At 48.3% G+C, this 19,164-nt stretch overlaps 1 protein-coding gene across 3 annotated transcripts in view; it reads right to left on the bottom strand.

Annotated features, from left to right (window-relative positions):
• Positions 1-19,164, bottom strand: part of Pcsk6 (proprotein convertase subtilisin/kexin type 6) — a 191,113-nt gene that overhangs the window by 52,760 nt on the left and 119,189 nt on the right. For 2 of the 3 annotated variants that reach the window (XM_052161235.1, XM_052161242.1), the window contains exons 12-13: positions 18,586-18,774; positions 15,061-15,197 (exon numbers count right to left, since the gene is read on the bottom strand). In XM_052161235.1, the coding sequence (XP_052017195.1) occupies positions 15,061-15,197; positions 18,586-18,774 (326 nt within the window). Of the gene's footprint in view, positions 1-15,060; positions 15,198-18,585; positions 18,775-19,164 lie in introns of those variants that run through there. The other variant, XR_007973956.1, reaches the window with a different exon arrangement.

Raw genomic sequence — 19,164 nt, forward strand, 5'->3', positions numbered from 1 at the left:
AAAGAGTTTGTTCTTAGAAAAGATAACTAAGATTGAAAAATTCTTACCTAAATAATACCGAAGAAAAAGAAGACCCAAATTAAAATTAGTGATGAGAAGGCAGATACTGCAACAGCAATGCAGATAATCATTAGGGCACACTTTGCAAACACACATTCCAGTAAACCAGAAAGCGTATGTCTCAGTTAGGGTTCCCATTGCTGTAAAGAGACACCAGGACCAAGGCAGCCAGGAGAAGACTGGCCCTTCCAGGCATCTTGGAGGGTCTCAAAGCCCACCCCATGGTAATACACTTCCTCCAACAAGGCCACACCTCCTAATGGTGCCACTCCCTGGGCCAAGCATATTCAAACCACCAAAATCTAAAAGAAATGGATGAATTTCTAGACACAAACGATCTACAAAATTATACCATGAGAAAAGCTTTAGAGAGAACCATGACAAGGGAAGAAATAATGAAAAGACTCCCAGTTGAAAAATCCCAAACCCAGACGGAGTCGCTGCTGGATTCTGCAGCTCCTTGAAGAACTAAAAACCTTACTTCTCACCTTATTCCAAGCGGATAGGGACGATCACTACTAAAGTGTCTTTCCAAAGCCATCATCATACCAAGACTTGAACTCAGGTAAAAAGACAACGATAAAAACAAAAATTATAATCCAACCTTTCTGAAAAAGCATAGATGGAAAATATTCAGTAAAATAGGTGCAAACACAATTCAAGAAATATAAAAGATTATTCACTGTGATCAAATTCGCTCCATCCCATGCATGCAAGGCTAGTTCAACATACAGAAACCAATGAATGCAACCAACAAATAGACTTAAAGATTATTAAGACTAAAGAAGTTGCAGCAGCAGCAGCAGCAGCAGCAGCAGCAGATATAGAAAAGGCCTTGTACTAAGTTTACTATCCTTTTATGATTACAAAAAAAAAAAAACCTCTAAAGAGACTGGTGACATGGCAACACATCTGAACATAATGAAGGAGACACACGGCATAGCTGTAGCCAGCATTACACCAAATGGGGGAAAAATTCAAAGCATTTCCAGAGATGTCAGGAATGAGACAAGGTGGTGTGTGTGTGTGTGTGTGTGTGTCCATTCTCCATCCTAACTTAATATAGTTCTTGAAGTCTTATCTGAGGCAGTATGAAGATAATAAAAGGATACAAATAGGAAAGGACGAGGTCAAAGTATCATTCTCTGCAGATGATATGATCTTGTACATAAGAGACCTTACAGATTCCACCAGAATGGTCTTAAAATTGATGGACAAGTCTATTGGGGGAGCAGCATAAAGTCAATACATAAAAATGTAAGACTTCCTACATGCCAGCAATGAACAAATCGAAAAAGGAGCCACGAAATACCATTCCGAGTAGCCTAGCAACCTTTGGAATAGAGCCAACCAAGGGAAGTGAAAGACTTCCACAATGAAGCAATGTATTAAATATTAACTTTTCTTCAGCTCTTATACATGGCGATTATATTTATACCACCTCCCCTAAAACTCCTCACATGACCCCCCTCAAATTGTTGAACTCTTCCTTAATTATTTTGGTTAGACCACACATACACACACACACACACACACATACACCACATGAGTCATAAAGAGAAGACACTAGAAGATAGACCCCCATACTCATGGATTGACAGAATACTGTGAAAACAGTATTATCAAAAGCGATTTACAGACTCACTACAATACTCATTAACATTTTAATGCTGTTCTTTTACATAAATAGAACCAATCCTAAAATTCATATAGAAGAACAAAGACCCCGAAGAGCCAAAGTCTTCTTGAGCAAAAAGTACAAAGGTGTCACACCACCACACCCAGTCTCCAGTTATTCTACAGAGCTCTCATAAGAAAGCCAGCATGGCGGCACAGAAGCAGAGACGCTGAGCGATGGACTGACACTGGGGCCCAGGCACAAGCCTGTGCAGGTCCAGCTTCCTGACATGGAAGAAAGATGGCCTCTTCTACCGATGCAGAGATGACTGGGTATCCACACGTAGAGGAATAAAACTAGATCCCTATCTCTTACTCTGAATAAAAATCAGTTATGATGGAGTGGAGGCCTTAAACAGGAAACTTCACAGCCATTGGAAGGAAACGGAAACCAGGTCACAACAGAAGCAGAAAAGAAGGCTTCAAATGGTTCAGAAACCCAAGAACTGACAAATGGACCCTGTAAAGATTAAAAATCTGGATGGCAATGGAACAGTTGATTGCACTATAGAAATTCTCAAATAAATACAAAGTGGGGAGAAAATGTACAATAGGCACCCACACCCCCCTCTCATGGTCACAGCAACACCTGCATTGTGTGAAGTCTGCTTTGACCTTTTGTTTCCGGCTTTTCTATGCTATGTCCCCTGGTATATATTCTTAAAAATCTAAGGGGTTAGAGAGGTGTCTCAGTGGTGAAGAGCACTGACTGCTCTTCCACAGGTCTTAAGTTCAATTCCCAGCAACCACATGGTAGCTCACAATCATCTATCTGTGATGGGATCTGATGTCCTTTTCTGGTGTGTCTGAAGACAGCTACAGTGTACTCATATACATAAAATAAATAAATCTTTAAAATAAAAAAAGAAAGAAAGAAAAGGGCTGGAGAGATGGCTCAGCAGTTAAGAACACTGACTGCTCTTCCAGAGGTCCTGAGTTCAATTCCCAGTAACTGCATGGTGGCTCACAACCATCTGATGCCCTCTTCTCGTGTGTCTGAAGTCAGTGACAATGTATTCATATACACGAAATAAATAAATAAACAAATAAATCTTTTTAAAAAATCCAAGACACAGAAATATTTCACTTATGAACATTTTGGATATTAACCCCAGCAACAAAAATATTTATTATTCATGTTGTGGTTCCGGGGACTAAGCCTGAGCACCTGGGGCTTCATACGTGCTAAGCCACTGTCCTGTCACAGAGATGTAGTCCAAGCTTTCTTTTTAAACTGACAGGATAGGCTGTGAATTTGTCCTATAGCCCAAGCAGGCCTTCAATTTGTGATCCTCCTGCCTCAGGCATCTCAGGAATCATAGGCCTGAACATCTATGACTACTTAAGACCCTCTGATTCCACACAGATTTCAATAATGAGGTCAAATGTGCCAGTGCCAAGTGAAAAATACACACATGTGAATTATCATCTTAATGCTGCTGAGTGCATGAAAAATAGCACATAAGGTGTGTGTTTGTGTGTGTGTGTGTGTGTGTGTGTGTGTGTGTGTGTATGGTGTATTGAAGGTCGACTGGAAATAGGGAAGAAGAGTGAAATGAGAAGTCTTAGTTAGAAAAAAGATGAATGAATGTCAGCATTCAAGAGACTAATGGAATTTTTTACAGCTTCTTCAATGGTCTCTGTCTATTTGTTACTATGCGAATGCCAAGCGTTGGGCTAAGAGAGTCATGGAATGAGATGCATGGGTCTCATTACAGGGAGGCATTGAAAGGCAAGCTTCATCTGCTCCTCCTAATGCCGATCTCACAGCTCCCAGGGCAAGGGACATAACTAGGAGACACGCTCTGGTTGCAAGCAAGGGCTGGAGATACCAATACAGTGGGAGTTCTGCACAGACAGAACCCCCTCCCTGCCAGGCACTGAGCTGGAACATTTATACTAGAGAGTATAAATTATACATGGAAGCAAAGAATGAGGGTGCATGCCCCTGCCCTGTACCCATCCCTGGAATGAGAAAGGCTTGTATTCAAGGCGCATGCTGAAGACATGAGAGATACAACAAGCCAAGACCACTCTAGGTCTTCTTGAAGCCAAGCCTAGCATCTGGGTAGGAAGACTCACACTTCACCTATACAGGGGAGCCCAGGAGTTCCAGGTCATATGGAGGTGCTGGACCCTTCCTTAGCCACAGGGTGTTGATGGAGCATGCGCCTGGGGAGGCAGCCTGACTTGACTTTAGGTGGATGCAGGGCACTATCTAGCGACCTAGGCGTGATGTCCACTTGGGGCTCTGAGGTGAGAAGGCTGGGAAAGGACTACACTTCCTTTCAGTAGCAGCCTGGGCCACCACCTCTTACATAGCCCCAGCATACAAGAGAGGCCCAGTGTCAGGGCTGGAGAGCTAGTCCCAGGTCTCTGTGCCCTGGAGGGTGAAACACGTCTTTTCTGAGAACTGAAGCCTCCCTACACTTGGTGCCTGGCCTTCGCTTGCGACCATTCTGGATAGAAACAGATGAAAATGAAGCCAGATGCCCTGAGAGAGGTCTGTGCATGAGGAGACGCTCACCCTGCTCTGGCCGCACAGGACTGCAGCTCCAGGTCTCTGGGCTCACTGTATGGAAGCAAGGCCTCCACTTGCAGAAGCCCTGTCCTGAGGGGCGTGGTCCTGGAGTCCTCAGATCCAGCATTGCGTCCTATAAAGACAAGCTAACCAAAGCTGTGGTGTACTGGGATGAGACCTGCCGTACCGTCCATCCTAAGACAGCCTTCTGCAGGACAGCCTTTCGGGGAGAGGCAATGCCCCTTCCTGGTTTTCGGAACCAAAGCGGAGGTGGATGGCTCATCTCCACTGGGGTTTAGAAGGCAGCTTTAAAACTAGTTATATAAGCCGAGCAAGTTCAGTACAACAGGGTAAGTACTCCGCTCAATTGGCACAGATGACTTAATAACTTAATAAACCCCAGTTCTTAGCTGAGATTTCTCAAGTACTTTTACCCAGCATATCATTAAACCTGAGCTCCTCTCTCCCCCACGCCGCCACATTTCCTTCTCTCCCTTCCTTCTTTCCTTCCCTCTTCATTAAGTTGCAGAGACTCGGACACTAGCAGAAGACTAAAGCGAGCACAGACCAGAGGCACTTGCCCTCCTAACAGGGTCTCAAGACCCCTGTTGAGAGCTGAGTGCTTCCTTCCTGGGTTTGCTGAATCATGCCCGTCCTGGCAGCCAGGGGAGACCTCACCTCCCAAGGCACACCACCCATCTTCCAATGGGGACCAATTCACCCCCCACACAAATACCATGAGCAGAGCATCAGACCCCAGCAATGCCAATGGGCTTCGACTCTCCTGGGCTCTAACTCCTAGAATCATGGTGTCACCTTCCCAGACTGTGCTCATAGTAGATACCATCCAAGAGACTTGTATTTTCCAGTGTTGACAATCCTGCCTTACACAGCACACCAGATGTGAGAAGTCACCTCTCTCCCTGTCCCTACTATGTGACAGCGATGCATGTAGTAGGAGTACACCACTGAGCCACATGTGCACGGCAAGCCTTAGAGTGGGCCCTCCCTTGTTTCCTCAGCCAGAAGTCACTGCTTGTTCTGTTAAATTCCAGGGCTCCCCCTGACTCTGGGGTGGCCCTTGGGGCCTTACACATGGTATTACTCAAAACTGAACCTTTCCTGATTAGCCTGCTCCTCAGAGGCAGGGATGGTGTGTCAGAGTCCCTGAACATCTGTGAGGCAGCTGTCAAGTAAGGGAACTGCTTTAGTCACTCATAGGATGACTAAAGAACAGCACACACAGAACGTCCTGATTTGGCAGTGGAGGGGACTTATCCTAGATGGATTTCAGATGTGTTTGGCACCCATACCAGCCAAGGAGAGGTTCACCTTGCTTCTATCAGAGTCCCTCTGTCCCAGTTTTTTGCCTGTGGACACCGCTTGACCCTGCACGCACTCTGGAAGGCCACAGCACTCAGTTCAGAGGCCCATCCTTGCATGCAGCAAGGCCAGTGGGATCACAGGGAGGCTCAGCTACCACTGCAGTCAATGGGCTCCTCCTGTGGAGAGACGAGGAGAGACCAGAGGCAGACAGAGCAGGATGGAGGGCTGGCCGGTGACAGGCCTGACTGAGTGTGACTCGGAGAAGGCCCAGAAGGAAGTACTTGAAGGCCTCACTCACAGGCCTTCTCTGGCGAAGCCCATGCGGAGTAGCGGGGAGAACCTGTGCAGAGTAAATCCCAATCCAGAAGCCCCTACAGGGGCATTCGGGCTCTCTGTGATAACGGACTGACGAGTCCCCACCTGCCACGCCCTAGTAAATCACAGGTCAGTGCTAGAAGCATTCATGAATCCTACTCTGCTCTCTCCCATGCTATCTGTGTACAAAGGCCTAGAAGCTAAACTTGCTTAAGCTTTGAGACCAACTCATTTCAAGACAGAATGTGGGGCCAGTCTGGGGACTGTTCTCTACCCAGTAACCATATGCTCTCTGTAGCTTGTAGGGCATCTGGGCACATTGTGACTGTGCACAGTTTTAACTGTACTGATATAACTGCATCTATGGTGTATCCATCATGGTGTCCCCAGACCAAGGGACAAGAAGGTGAGGACTGGCTGGTCTATAAGCAGGAATCAGGTCATGGACTAGCAGTCCCTGGATGGGTATCAACGTGTATGCAAGGCTTGTGACTGCGACCTGTGTACCTGTGCTATGGAAACATGGAAGCTAACCGCATGCCAGTGCCCACTCAGCACACCACTCAGACACTTCCAAAGGATGTTAATGGTAGTTGTGTAAATAGTAGATCACCCACCATCTATAAACCCTAGAGAGCTGACATACACACAGGGAATGTGTAACCTCCAGCCTGCCCTGCCCTGCTCTCCAGGTCTGCACCTCTACCTGGACTTAGAGGGTCTTTACCTTGACCCTCCTCAAAGGAGCTCTTGACCTCTGAAACACCACCGACTCCACAACATCCCAGCTTTAGGAAAGGCCAGCACCACTCTCTTCAAAGCAGGACAAAACCCGGAATCGTCAGTCCACTTTCCCCTTGAAGTAGCAAATCCTTCCTCTTTCCAAACAGATTGCTCTGCCGACCTCCAATGCTACCGTTGGGTCTGAGTTACCATCATCTCTTACTGCAGTGACCTCCTAACTGACCTCCAAGTTCTCGTCTCTCTCCCATTTCAGTCTATTTGAACTGAACCGACAACCTATCAACACAGAAGTTCAGATCTGGGCTTGTTGGATTTAAAACAACTGTGTAATGGCCTATATAGTGGTGCAGACTGGCTCCAAGTGCCCATGTCGCATTCTGTAGCTTTACACCCTCTCTGTTGTATGTGGGTCTGGGGATGCCCTGGCAAATGCCCCAGGACCTTTGCACCTGACAACACCTTTGGCCTGCCATGTCCTTTCCGTAGAGTGTTTATGCAGTTCACTCCATCTTCGATCACTCAAACATCTCTTTCACAAGGCTTGCGAGGCTCTCCAAAGCTACCCTGCCCTGCTCTGGGCTTCTCATGCATTGCTGGTGGTGTGTGACATGGTACAGCCAATGGTGTTACAGTTGGGCTGGGCCTTGACATGATAAATATGGAGTTACCTATGACTTGCCAGTTCTACTCCCTGGTTTCTAATGAAGAGAAATAACCATATACATCCATATGAAAGCCTGCCCCCGAGTGCCCCTGCAAGCACTATTCACAATGGTCATCTCCCCCATCTGTCTCCTGTGTGCTTTTTGCTATCCAATGGCCTGCAGCCTCCTGCGTGGGGACTTTGCTCAGTGCCTCGGTGCCCCCAGGAAATGAGCTCAGGTCTGCTCTGCCCAGCATCCTCTCCCAGTCTGTGTGCTGTGAGGAACAAAGGCTGTGTTCCTGGAGCGAGCACGATTCTGAGGAGAAATTGATGTAGTTCACTCGTTATGTCTGAGGTTTTATTTTCATACCTATTCAAATCAGCCTACAGCTTGTTTCCCACACTGATCAGTCTTCCTTCACGCTGGCTTTCTTCTCGTAAACTGAAAGGCCAGCATCGGCTTTTGAAATTTGATAATCTGTATATCACACGAAGACATTTCATTTTGTATGTGTCTGTCGGTGCTAAAAATCAAATGTCGTCTACTGGGTGATGTGTGTAAGAATCTGAACCAATTTTCATTCCTCCTTATTACTGTCCTCAACCTGCTTTTATAGCAGGAACCATGGGTAGGACCATGATGAGACCTCTGCAGGAGGCCTGTCTGAGCTACATCTATAGGCAGCTGAGTGGAGGGAGCATCCCCGGAGCCTGTGGTGGCCTGGACCAATCACGTTAGGGGAGAGCAAAGCGGTCAGAGCAAAGAACCTGCTGGGAAGGGCTGCTCACTAAGAGTTTGCATCGCTCAGAGTGAGAGCTGTCGAAAGCCAAGAGACGCCAGCAGGCGTGTGGCCATCTGTGGGCTCAGTGGCTTCTGTGTGAGTGGCTGTGTCACTAAGACATGCAGGGCAGAAAGTCCAAGGGAGGTGAGTGTGCAGAAGGTAGGTTGGGGGGGGGTGGTTATGCTGACACCTGTAGAACAGTGTTCACAACCTTCCTAATGCCCGGGCCCTTTAATACAGTTCCCCATGCTGTATGGACCCCAACCATAAATTTTCATTGCTACTTCACAACTGTAATTTTGCTACTGTTATGAATTGTCGTCTGATGGTCTTAGGCAACGCCTATGAAAGAGCTGTTCAGGCCCCCCCACTAAAGGGGCTGCGACCCTCAGGTTGAGAAGCACTGCTGTAACAGCAGATGAGAGAGGAGAGAGAAGGAAGGGGAACTCTGGGATTTGGGAAGAGTAAGCAAGCTGATGGAGAGGCTGCTGATGCTCTGGGGGACACAAGAAGCAGCTGCTCAGGAGTTCTGACTGAGACGCTTGGAGCACAGGGCCTGACAGACTCCAGGTGCTGAGCTCAGGAGGCTACTGCAGAGCCCGGGATGGGGAGGGCCAGGGAGAGTCGGGCTTCGGTATCAAGTATTATGGTCTGCCCTGGCACTGAGCGGCACTGGATGAGGTCCCTTGGCAGAGCTGACCATCAGGGAACTCGGAAGCATGCTGGGGGATGTGAAGGAGAGGGAGCAGCACCACGAGAGACTCACAGGAGTTGCCTCAGCCTCTGAAGTGAGGGTTCACTGCAGCCATGCAGGGCAAGCGCTTCCAGAAGACGTGAGCCCAGCCCCGCTCTCAGCATCCGGTTTATACTGACAGACGTCATGCGTGTGGTATGTGTACACGTTCACATGTGTGTGTTCAAAGGCCAAAGGTTAATGGTGGGTGTCTCCCACAATCATTCTATTGTTTGAAATAGGACTGAACCTAGAGCTCACCAATTCAGCCAGGATGGCTGACCAGCAAACCTCCCGCATCTTCCCGTCACAGTGTCCCCATCAATGGGATCACGGACATGCGTCACAGTGCTTGGCTTTGATGTGGGAGCTGAGGTTCCTCATGCTTGCACAGCCAGCACTGTATTTCCTGAGCTATCTCCACAGTCCAGAGGTGGTAGGCGTCAACAGGAGGCTAGATTCCATATAGTTTTAACCACTATACCATGTGACCACTACAGGGGGTGACCTCGTGGCCGAGAAGGGCTGTGCAGTTTTTATGTCAACCTGACACAAACCTAGACATATCCAGGAAGACAACCCTCAACTGAGAAAATGCCTCCATCACACTGCCCGCAGGTAAGTCTTTAGTGCATTTTCTTGATTGCTGGTAGACCTGGGAGGGAACAGCTCACAGTGGGTGGTACCATCCCTGGGAAGATGGTTCTGGGCTATATAAGAAAGCAGGCTAGGCAAGCCATGGGGAGCAAACCAGGGACCAGTGTTCCTCCACAGGCTCTGCATTCAGCTCCCCACCTGACTTCCCTGACCAAGTGTGATCTAAAGTAGGATGAAATAAACTTTTCCCTCCCATGCTTGCAATTACATTTTTTAAAAAAATTTATTGTATGTAATTTACACTGTAGCTGTCTTCAGACACTCCAGAAGAGGGTGTCAGATCTCATTACAGATGGTTGTGAGCCACCATGTGGTTGTTGGGGTTTGAACTCAGGACCTTCAGAAGAGCAGTCGGTGCTCTTAACCCCTGAGCCATCTCACCGGCCCCTCAATTACAGTTTTTATCACAGCAATAGAAACCTAACTAAGACAATGGCGCCCTGTTAAAGAGGCTCAGACTCATTTTGAAAAGTTAATGAGGACAGAGTGAGGAACACGAACTAGGAGACAGTGCCGCAGGGGTCAGCAAAGGTTGTCTTACCTGCCCTAGCTCACGACACAGAGCAATGGCTGTGGCCTACAGAGGTGAAGAGATGTGCCATCGGCCTCCATATGCTTCTGCTCACAGCACCAGCCTCATAGGCAAGTGAGATGACACAGGCCCAGGAACTCTGAGGTACCAGAGTGGTGTATGCCTGACTGGGTGGCTGGCACAGAAAAGCAACCTCAAGTTTCAATGCTCCGTCCACAAGCTTTGGGGGTTATGAAAGAAACAACTTAAGAGCCTCTGCTATGAAAATGGGAAATGCTATCAAAATTTTATGCTTTCATATTTTTAGAGTTTATCGATCTTTTCTTATAATAGTTAAAGTCTGGAGGTGAATTTGAGAGAATTCTTACAGATGACTTGTTCATTTAAAGTAAACCTTTTGGGTTAAAACAAACCACTGCCCCTACTCTCATAAAGCAACATCACAACACCCTAGAAGATCTACTTTGTAAGGACTGGAAGTGAATTGAGGGAAGAGGCTATTAGACATTCGACTGAGGGAAGGTGTGGCAGTTTGAATGTGCTCGGCTCATGGGAAGTGGCATATAGGAAGTATGGCCTTGCTGGGATGGGTGTGGCCTTGTGGGAGGAAGTGTGTCGTGAGGTGGGTGGGCTTTAAAAGCTTAGCGCTCAAGCTCCGCCCAATGTGGAAGACAGTCTCCTCATGGCTGCCTGCAGATAAAGCTGCAGAAGCTCCTAACACCGAGCCTGCCTGCACGCCGCCACACTCCTAACACAGTGCCTGCCTGCACGCCACCACACTGCTAACACCGAGCCTGCCTGCACGGCGCCACACTTACCACCATGATGACAATGGACTGAACCTCTGAAGCTGTAAGCCAGCCCCAGTTAAACGTTTATAAGAAGAACCTTGGTCATGGTGTCTCTTCACAGCAATAAAATCCAAACTAAGACTGAAGGTATGATTCTTCATAGGAAGGGGACAGCAGTGTTCCTTTTTTTAACTCTTTTTTTTTTTTTTTGATTTGGTTTTTTTCGAGACAGGGTTTCTCTGTGTTGCCCTGGCTGTCCTGGAACTCACTCTGTAGACCAGGCTGGCCTCGAACTCAGAAATCCTCCTGCCTCTGCCTCCCAGAGTGCTGGGATTACAGGCGTGTGCCACCACTGCCCGGCGACAGCAGTGTTCCTTAACAGCAGCAGAGCAGTGAAAGCAGTCCCCAGGGAGCCTGTTCCGCACGCGAGTGCACACGCTAAGGAAGGCCCCAGCCTAGCCTGTGTATTGGACTATGGATCCGGAGACCCACGGAAAGTTTACTGGCCTCTGTGGCTGACTACGAGGTGTGATGATTACCCCAGCTTTCTTTTATGGTCTAACTCCATAGCCTAGATCAATGTCTGTTCCATAGTAGCTAGTCAATAAATATTTGTTACATAAATTATTAACTAGAGGGAGTTATGGAGAGGTATAAAAATGATCAGAGACATGAATCGTGCAAAACAAAAATTAAGGGAAAAATTCCAGGGGCTGGAAAGAAGAAGGCTCAGTAATTAAAAGCACTTGCTGCTTTTTCTAAGAGCCAGAGCTCAGCTCTTAACACTTCCATCAGAGCCTCACAGTGGCCTGCAACTCCTGCTCCAGAGGATCTGACGCCCTCTTCTGGCCTCTTTGGGTACCTCAGTGCGCATGGCAAGCGCTCACAGTAAACTATACACACATACACGTATGCATAAATAAAAGTAAATCTTAAGCTGGGCGGTGGTAGCGCATGCCTGTAATCCCAGCACCCTGGGAGGCAGAGGAAGGCAGATTTCTGAGTTCGAGGCTAGTCTGGTCTACAGAGTGAGTTCCAGGACAGCCAGGGCTATACAGAGAAACCCTGTCTCGAAAAAAAATAAAAAAATAAAAAAAAGTAAATCGAAGGAAGGAAGGAAGGAAGGAAGGAAGGAAGGAAGGAAGGAAGGAAGGAAGGAAGGAAGGAAGGAAGGAAGGAAGAAAAACAAAGTCTGTAGAGAGAGTTTGGTGGTTCGGATCACTAGCTGCTCTTCCAGAGGACCTGGGCTCAATTCCTATCACCCCCACAGTGGCTTGCAACCATCTGTACCCTCCAGATCCAGGGGATCTGATGCCCTCTTCTGACTTTCACAGCCACCAAGGATGCAACTGTGGCCCAGGCAAAACACTCATACACATAAAATAAAAATATAAATTTAAATAAGAAAAGTCATTTTACTTAGAATAGCACCTGAAAGAACAAGACACTTTGTAAGTATTAAGAGTAGGCAGCACAAAGCAGGCATTCTGAAAACCGCAAGCAAAACCTACGAGATAAAGCCAATCAAAAGAAAAGCATCCGCTGGGCAGTGGTGGCACACGCCTTTAATCCCAGTGCTTGGGAGGCAGAGGCAGGAGGATTTCCGAGTTCAAGACCAGCCTGGTCCTCAGAGTTGAGTTCCAGACCAGCCAGGGCTACACAGAGACACCCTGTCTTGAAAAAAAGAAAAAAGAAAAAAGAATCCAAAGAAAAGAAAAGAAAAGAGATTCACAGGGCCATCCTGAAAGCCACATACATTTAGAAGGAATTCAAAATAGCCAAAACAATTTTAAAAAATAACAAAGTTGGAAGACTGGATTTATGAAGCTGTGCAATACAAGACTATTGAGAGCCCAGAACTAAATCCTTGCCCCTACTGTCAGTGGCTTCTGACAGCAGTACCTGGGTCATGTGATGGAGAAAGAATATTACTTTCAATACATGGCACTTGGAAAAGAAATAGCCTTATGCAGAAGGATGACTTTGGCTCCTCTTCTCAAGGCATATACTTTAGTCTCTTAGTTATATTTTATTGCTGTGATAAAACACCATGACCAAGGCAGCTTATAAAGGAAAGTGTTTAATATGGGGGGGTTATAGTTTCAGAAGGTTAGACCATCATGGCGGGGAGCATGAGAGCAGGCAGGCAGGTCGGCGCTGGCAGGGCGCTGGAACAGCCGCTGAAGGCTTATTTCACAAGCACCAGCAGAGTGGAAGATAGCTGGGGATGGCATGGGCATTGGAAACCTCAAAGTCCCCCTCCCCCTGACACACCTCCTTCAGCAAGGCCAAACCTCTGAATCCTTCTCAGAAAGTTCCACCAGCCAGGGCCCAGGTATTCAATCAAGCACATGAGCTCACAGGACATTCTCATTCCAACCACCACAATTAGTTAAAATGGTTCCAATATCCAAATTAAAGAGCCAAAGCTACAACATCCTTAAAGAGAACATAGGGATAAATCTCTGTGACACTGTGTCTTGGTTGGGGTTTTATCGCTATGAAGAGACACCATGACCATGGCAACTCTTATGAAAGAACATTTGATTGGGGCTGGCTTATAGTTCCTTTCAGAGGTTCAGTCCATTATTGTTGCGATGGGAAGCATGGCGGTTTACAGGCAGACACGGTGCTGCAGAGGTAACTGATTCATGGGCAGCAGAAGGAGACTGTGGGCCACACTGGGCGTGCTTGAGAATATGAGACCTCAAAGTCTACCGTCACAGTCACACACTTGCCCAGCAAGGCCACATTTCCTCTAAACAAGACCTCACCAACTAATGCCACTGCCGATGGGCCTACAGAGGCCAATTACATTCAAACCACCATATACTATGTAAGTGTGCTGGTTTCAACTTGACACAAGGAGAGTTATCCAGGAAGAAAGAGCCTCATGGAAGTAATAGCCTCTAATGAACCTGGCCAGTGGGCATCGTGTGTGTGTGTGTGTGTGTGTGTGTGTGTGTGTGTGTGAGGGGTTTTTTGATTGTTAACTGATATGGGTGGGCCCAGCCCATTATAGGCTGTCCTGTCCTTGGATGAGTGGGCAAGTGGGCCTGGACTGTATTAGAAAGGTAACTGAGGAAGCCATCAGGAACAGGCCAGAAAGCAGCCCTCCTCCGTGGCTTCTCTTTCAGTTTCTGTCTCCTCCTGCCTTGAGTTCCTGCCCAGGCTTCCCTACGATGGGCTCTGTAAGTCAAATAAACCCTTTCTTTCTCCAAGCTGCATTTGATCATGTGTGTGTTTATCGCAGCAACAGAAAGCAAGCTAGGAGACTTAGCCATGTTTAAAAAATGTTAGAGAGAGAGAGAGAGAGAGAGAGAGAGAGAGAGAGAGAGAGAGAGAGAGAGACAAGATAACTGGACCTCATCACAAAGTTCTGTGTACCAAAGGATCCCATTGCTCAAGTGGTCACCACCCTCAGGATGAGAAAAATATTTTCACATCACATATGTGATAAAAATTCTTACAACTCAACAACACAAAAGCAAGGAAACCAATTTAAAAAATAAAGGCAAAGTACTCGAACAAACAGCTCCCCAAAGAATGCACACAAACGAATGAGAAGAATATGAAAAGCTATTTAACTTCCTTAGTCATCAGGGAATTGCAAATCAAAACCGCAGATACCACTTCACACCCACAGGATGGTTTTTTAGCACAAAGAACAGTAAATAGCAAGTGTCACAGGGGAGTGGAGAGGCCCCGCCTCCTCACGCTGGCGAACGCAAAACTGTGCAAAGAGTGAGGCCCAGCATTTCCACTCCAGGGTATAAAACTGAGGGAGATGAAACCCATGTCCTTGTACATGTCCTGAAAGCCCAACTCAGAAAGGAAAGATTATGAAAATAATTCGTGTTTCTGTCAGCCAATGACTGAATAGCATGTTTGTCCAGTGGAGTATTATTTGGTCAAGAAAGCAGTGTAGTCCGATGTACACTATGCCATACTGTGACCTTGAAAATAACACGAGTGAAAGAACCCACGTACAGTGCTTCTATTTACAGAAAATGTCCAGAATAGAAAAATTCGTAAACAAGAGGTAAACTGGTGATAGGCAGGGGTGGAGCCGAGGAGGGCATGGGGACATCTGCCTCTGAAGGGGTGACATGTTCTGGAGAGAGATGGATGGTTGCACACCACAACTAATAGTCACTGACCTTGAAAATGATGATGGTGGTGAATGTTATCCCCATAAAACAAAGGCTTACCAGCGGCACTACCTTTAAATAAAGTATTGACACATAGAAGAGGTCAGGAAATGCCGAGGGCCACTGACCTTGTTTCTCTGGGTTGCGGACCTGCGATGGTATGTCCTGCACTTCCAGAGTCCATTCTCCTTCGGCCTTTTCTCCCCAGCAGTGGACGGTCATGAATTCCCAGTTTGTGAACCCCTCATTGGAAAAATCCAGTAATCTGTGATTAGAAACGCTGGGTTAGAAAGTGAAGCGAAGGCCCAGCCTACGGAGCCAGGCCTGGGGTAGGGGTGCGAGCAGGCAGCTCAAGGAGGACTCTGACCCACCCGCCTGGTGGTAGGGGTCAGCTCTCTCCTTCTACCATGTGGGCCCTAGGGAACTGAGTTCAGGTAGGCAAGGGCCCTTAGCCATAGGACTGTCTTGCTGTTTGTTTGCAAACTCTTCCAGCTAGTCCCACCTCCATTATTTCACAGAACCTCCCTAGCATTTGGAAGGAAGGGCCACCTCCAGGGCCCAGTAATAGAGGAGATCCCTGTGCTTCCCTGGGAGAGGCCTGGGGAGGGGAGAAGGCGTGTGTGGAACACGTTCAGGTGGAGCTCGCCCACTCTTCGGAGCTTTAATGAACCTCCCTTTTCCTTCCAGACTAGAAGGATGTATCGGCTGGTTTCCTTTGTCAATTTGGCACAAACTACAGTCATCCGAGAGAAAGGACACTCATGAGTTGAGGAAATGCCCCCATGAGATTCAGCTATAAGGCATTTCTCAATTACTGATCAATAGGGAAGGGCCCAGCCCATTGTGGGTGGAGCCATCCCTAGGTGGGTGGTCCTGGTATATTTAAGAAAGCAGGCTGAGCAAGCCGTGGGGAGCAAGGCAGAAAGCAGCACCCCTCCATGGCCTCTGCACCAGCTCCTGCCTCCAGGTTCCTGCCCTCTTCCTGTTCCTGGCCTGACTTCCTTTGATGAAGAGCAATATGGAAGTGTAAGCCAAATAAACACTTTTCTCCCCAATTTGCTTTTTGAACATGGTGTTTCACAGCAATAGAAACCCTCACTAAGTCAAAGGTCCTCCCTCAGCGGTCTCCACAAGCCCCTGGGCCTTCAGGCTCCTCCATTTTTCAGAGTTCAAAGAGAAACAGAAAGGAACCTACTGATTTCTTCTTCTGTTTTCTGGCAGCGCTGAGGGAGTGAACCCGAGCCCTTGTGCAGGCCAGGCCGCCACTCCGCTACTGAGCTGTGCATACATACACACACACACACACACACACACACACACACACCGGCCCTCTTAAATTAGGCATTTCTCCTTGAAGATTAAAAACTTGCATTCAGGACTGGACCCTTATGCTGTTCACAGGAGTTCGAATATGGAAGCTCTATTTCATTTGGGTTTGGGGGCTCCCTGCACACTGGAAACGATGTGGCGATGCTCAAGGAAGTTTCTTTGCAGGGGAACAGAGCTAAGAAACTGCCAAGGTCAAGGCTGACTTACATACACAGCCAAGTAGAACCTGGCACACTGGAGCTTGAACAGGGAGCGTCTTGTAGACGCCGAGGCCCTTAGGAATGCCAGCTTTCAGTGTGAACACTGGTGGGTTGAAATGCCCGCAGGGTCGGAAGATGTGGAGTAAGGTAGACGGTAACAGATCCCCAACCACAATCTTGATATCATGCACCGACTCTTGGCAAAACACCAAACTCCCAAGACTGGAGTGCCTGACTGCCAGGTGGCCCCAGGGCAGTGCTTTCAAGTCCTCGCAGGCCCTGCTAGCAACCGTGGCATTCCTAACAAACCCACTGGCTGGCAGCGAGCTCAAGCACCTGGACTGAGAAGGATGAGTGACAGGTGGGAGGGGAGGGAAATCGGAGCTGGCGGTGGGCGTGCTAAGTGCTGGAAGGTTCCTACAGTCCAGAGGGCTGGACTGATTTCAGCAGGGCACGAGCAGTAGCCAAGCACATTAATCTATGTTATTATATTTGATTCTCATAATATCCTTAATGCTTATGGGTGTGTGGAATGGCATATCCAGATGAGGAATAAGAGAGGCCGAGGGCCTAGGTCCCAGAAGGAGGCCGACCGGCTGTGCAGAGGCTGGGCTAAAAGCTTGCCTCGCTAGGCTAACGCACCAGCCTGTGTTCCCTGCATCGCCTCCGCCTACACTGCTCCCAGCCCCCAGTCACCTCGAAGACCTCCAGGACCCCTCAGGCAAGCTCTGCCTCTGAGGAGGGCACAAAGGAGTCAGAAGTCTAATGCTCTAAAGCCAGGCCTAGCGTGAAGCAGGCAGTACAAATATCCTAAGGCAAACTTGCCCTCCACTGGGCCCTAGCCAGGTTAGAAAAGTGGGCCCCAGGAGGTGAGCTTCCAAGTTTTCAGCAAATGCTAGAAATGTAGACCTTTAGACAAATTTTTCAAAATGTGGAAGCAAAGCGTCACCGAGCGTCGGCTCGCTGGTTGGCTCCCTCAGATGGCAGATGGCCCTGGTGGCCTCCCCCCCACCCCCCCATGTAGAGGTCGAGCAAGACTGAGCTTGGCTGAGCATGGCTGAGGTCACCTTCAGGAGAAGAGACGCCTCCACGCTGGTCTTCTGCTAGAAAGCTGGGAGCTGGTAGGGACTCCTGGATCCCACCCGCTACCGGTGCGCTAGGGTTGACTGAGGACAAAGCTGAGGCCAGGCCCATCTGTGGGCTGCTGATCCCAGAGGCCACAGAGAGAGCTGGAGGGCACAGCCCAGATCCCCTCTTCTTGGGACAGTGATGCTGGCAACATTTCATTGGAGTCATCAGAGTGGTTAAGAAAAATGGTGGATCCTGTCTGACCTAGTGAGAACATTTCCCACATACCCCGCCTCCCAGGCTTCTGACATCCCAATCCCAGGATAAGGGCAACAACAGACAGGGTACACCTAGTCCCAGGTGCTTCCTCAAGGGCTGAGAGACACACACAAATTCTAGAAATACTGGGTTGTCTGTGAAACTTTTCACTCTTCTTCTTAGCTAGAAAGAGTGAATAGATATCCTAGCTCTCCCTGGGTTCCCTCTGCTTCCTACAAATGCCTCTGCTCTATTTACCTGAAAGCTATTTAAGCCCATCCAAGCACTAACTACACATAAGACATTCAAGACATAACTGCCCAGTGCAGCCTTCCACAAACCCTGCAGAGCTGAGGAAGCTTCCGCTACCTGAATCCCAGCTCAAGCCTCTGTAGGAGAAGGCTTGAGACCAGCCTGGGAACCTTCCCTGCACTTCAGCAGCTACACCTGGCCCTCAGGAGCAGCCCAGAACTGAATAGGACGTGCTCCCAAAGAAAAAAATCTTAGGGGTACCTCAGCTTAAGTGACAACCAAATAGGATGGCCAAGACCTTCATAGCACTTCTAAGAGCAATGGGACAGAACATGAACTCCACCCCACCAACAGGCAACAACTCCCAATTCTTCTTGAAGCGGAAAGTTTCACAGGTCTGTTTCAAAGGCCCTGGCCTGCTCTTCAGGGTTGTGGGTCCTGCCTGTATAGACCAGAGAGTACCCCCCACTTCCCTGTACAGGTGATCTTGCCAGGATCCAGAGTAAATAGGCCATTCACAAGCCAACGTGGAGAGAGTGGCCTCACCTCTTTGCCAAAAGTTGAGACTTGGTTCCAGAGGGTGAAATCAGGTGGATCTGGAGGTCGCCCCGGCGTGGGTGTGAGATAGAGATGCGGACTACCACGTGCTCCAGGTACACCACACGCTGGTCGGAGTGGTCCGCACAGGCATTGGTCAGGGCTGTGGTCCGCAGCACCTGCACTATGGGGATGCTCCTGGAGAGAAAAATCAAGCACAGTGATGGATACCCAAGCCTTAGTCTCACACAGGGACAATATGGACTTGAATGTTACAGTCTGTCCCTCCCCTGCTGTGGCCTCTGGGTTCTGGGAGCCCCTAGGGAGTCACGGAGGTCCCACTCTTAGGTGCTCCATTCTGACCACTGCGAGGAAACTTTATAGTTTTTTTTTTTTTTAATGTATCTTTATGCACACTTGGGGGCCAACATATCTGGGGACCTTTGGAACTCAAGAGTTACCTGCTTTTAAATAGCATTGTGGCCAGCTCACTTTCTCAAGGGCGTTAGCCTTGGAGACAGCATTATGGATGCTGACCAACCAGCACAAGGCACTGGGGGGGAAAACTTACAGGGATTAAGTCATCCA

This window comes from Apodemus sylvaticus, chromosome 1 (genome assembly GCF_947179515.1).
Source record: "Apodemus sylvaticus chromosome 1, mApoSyl1.1, whole genome shotgun sequence".
Taxonomy (NCBI): domain Eukaryota; kingdom Metazoa; phylum Chordata; class Mammalia; order Rodentia; family Muridae; genus Apodemus; species Apodemus sylvaticus.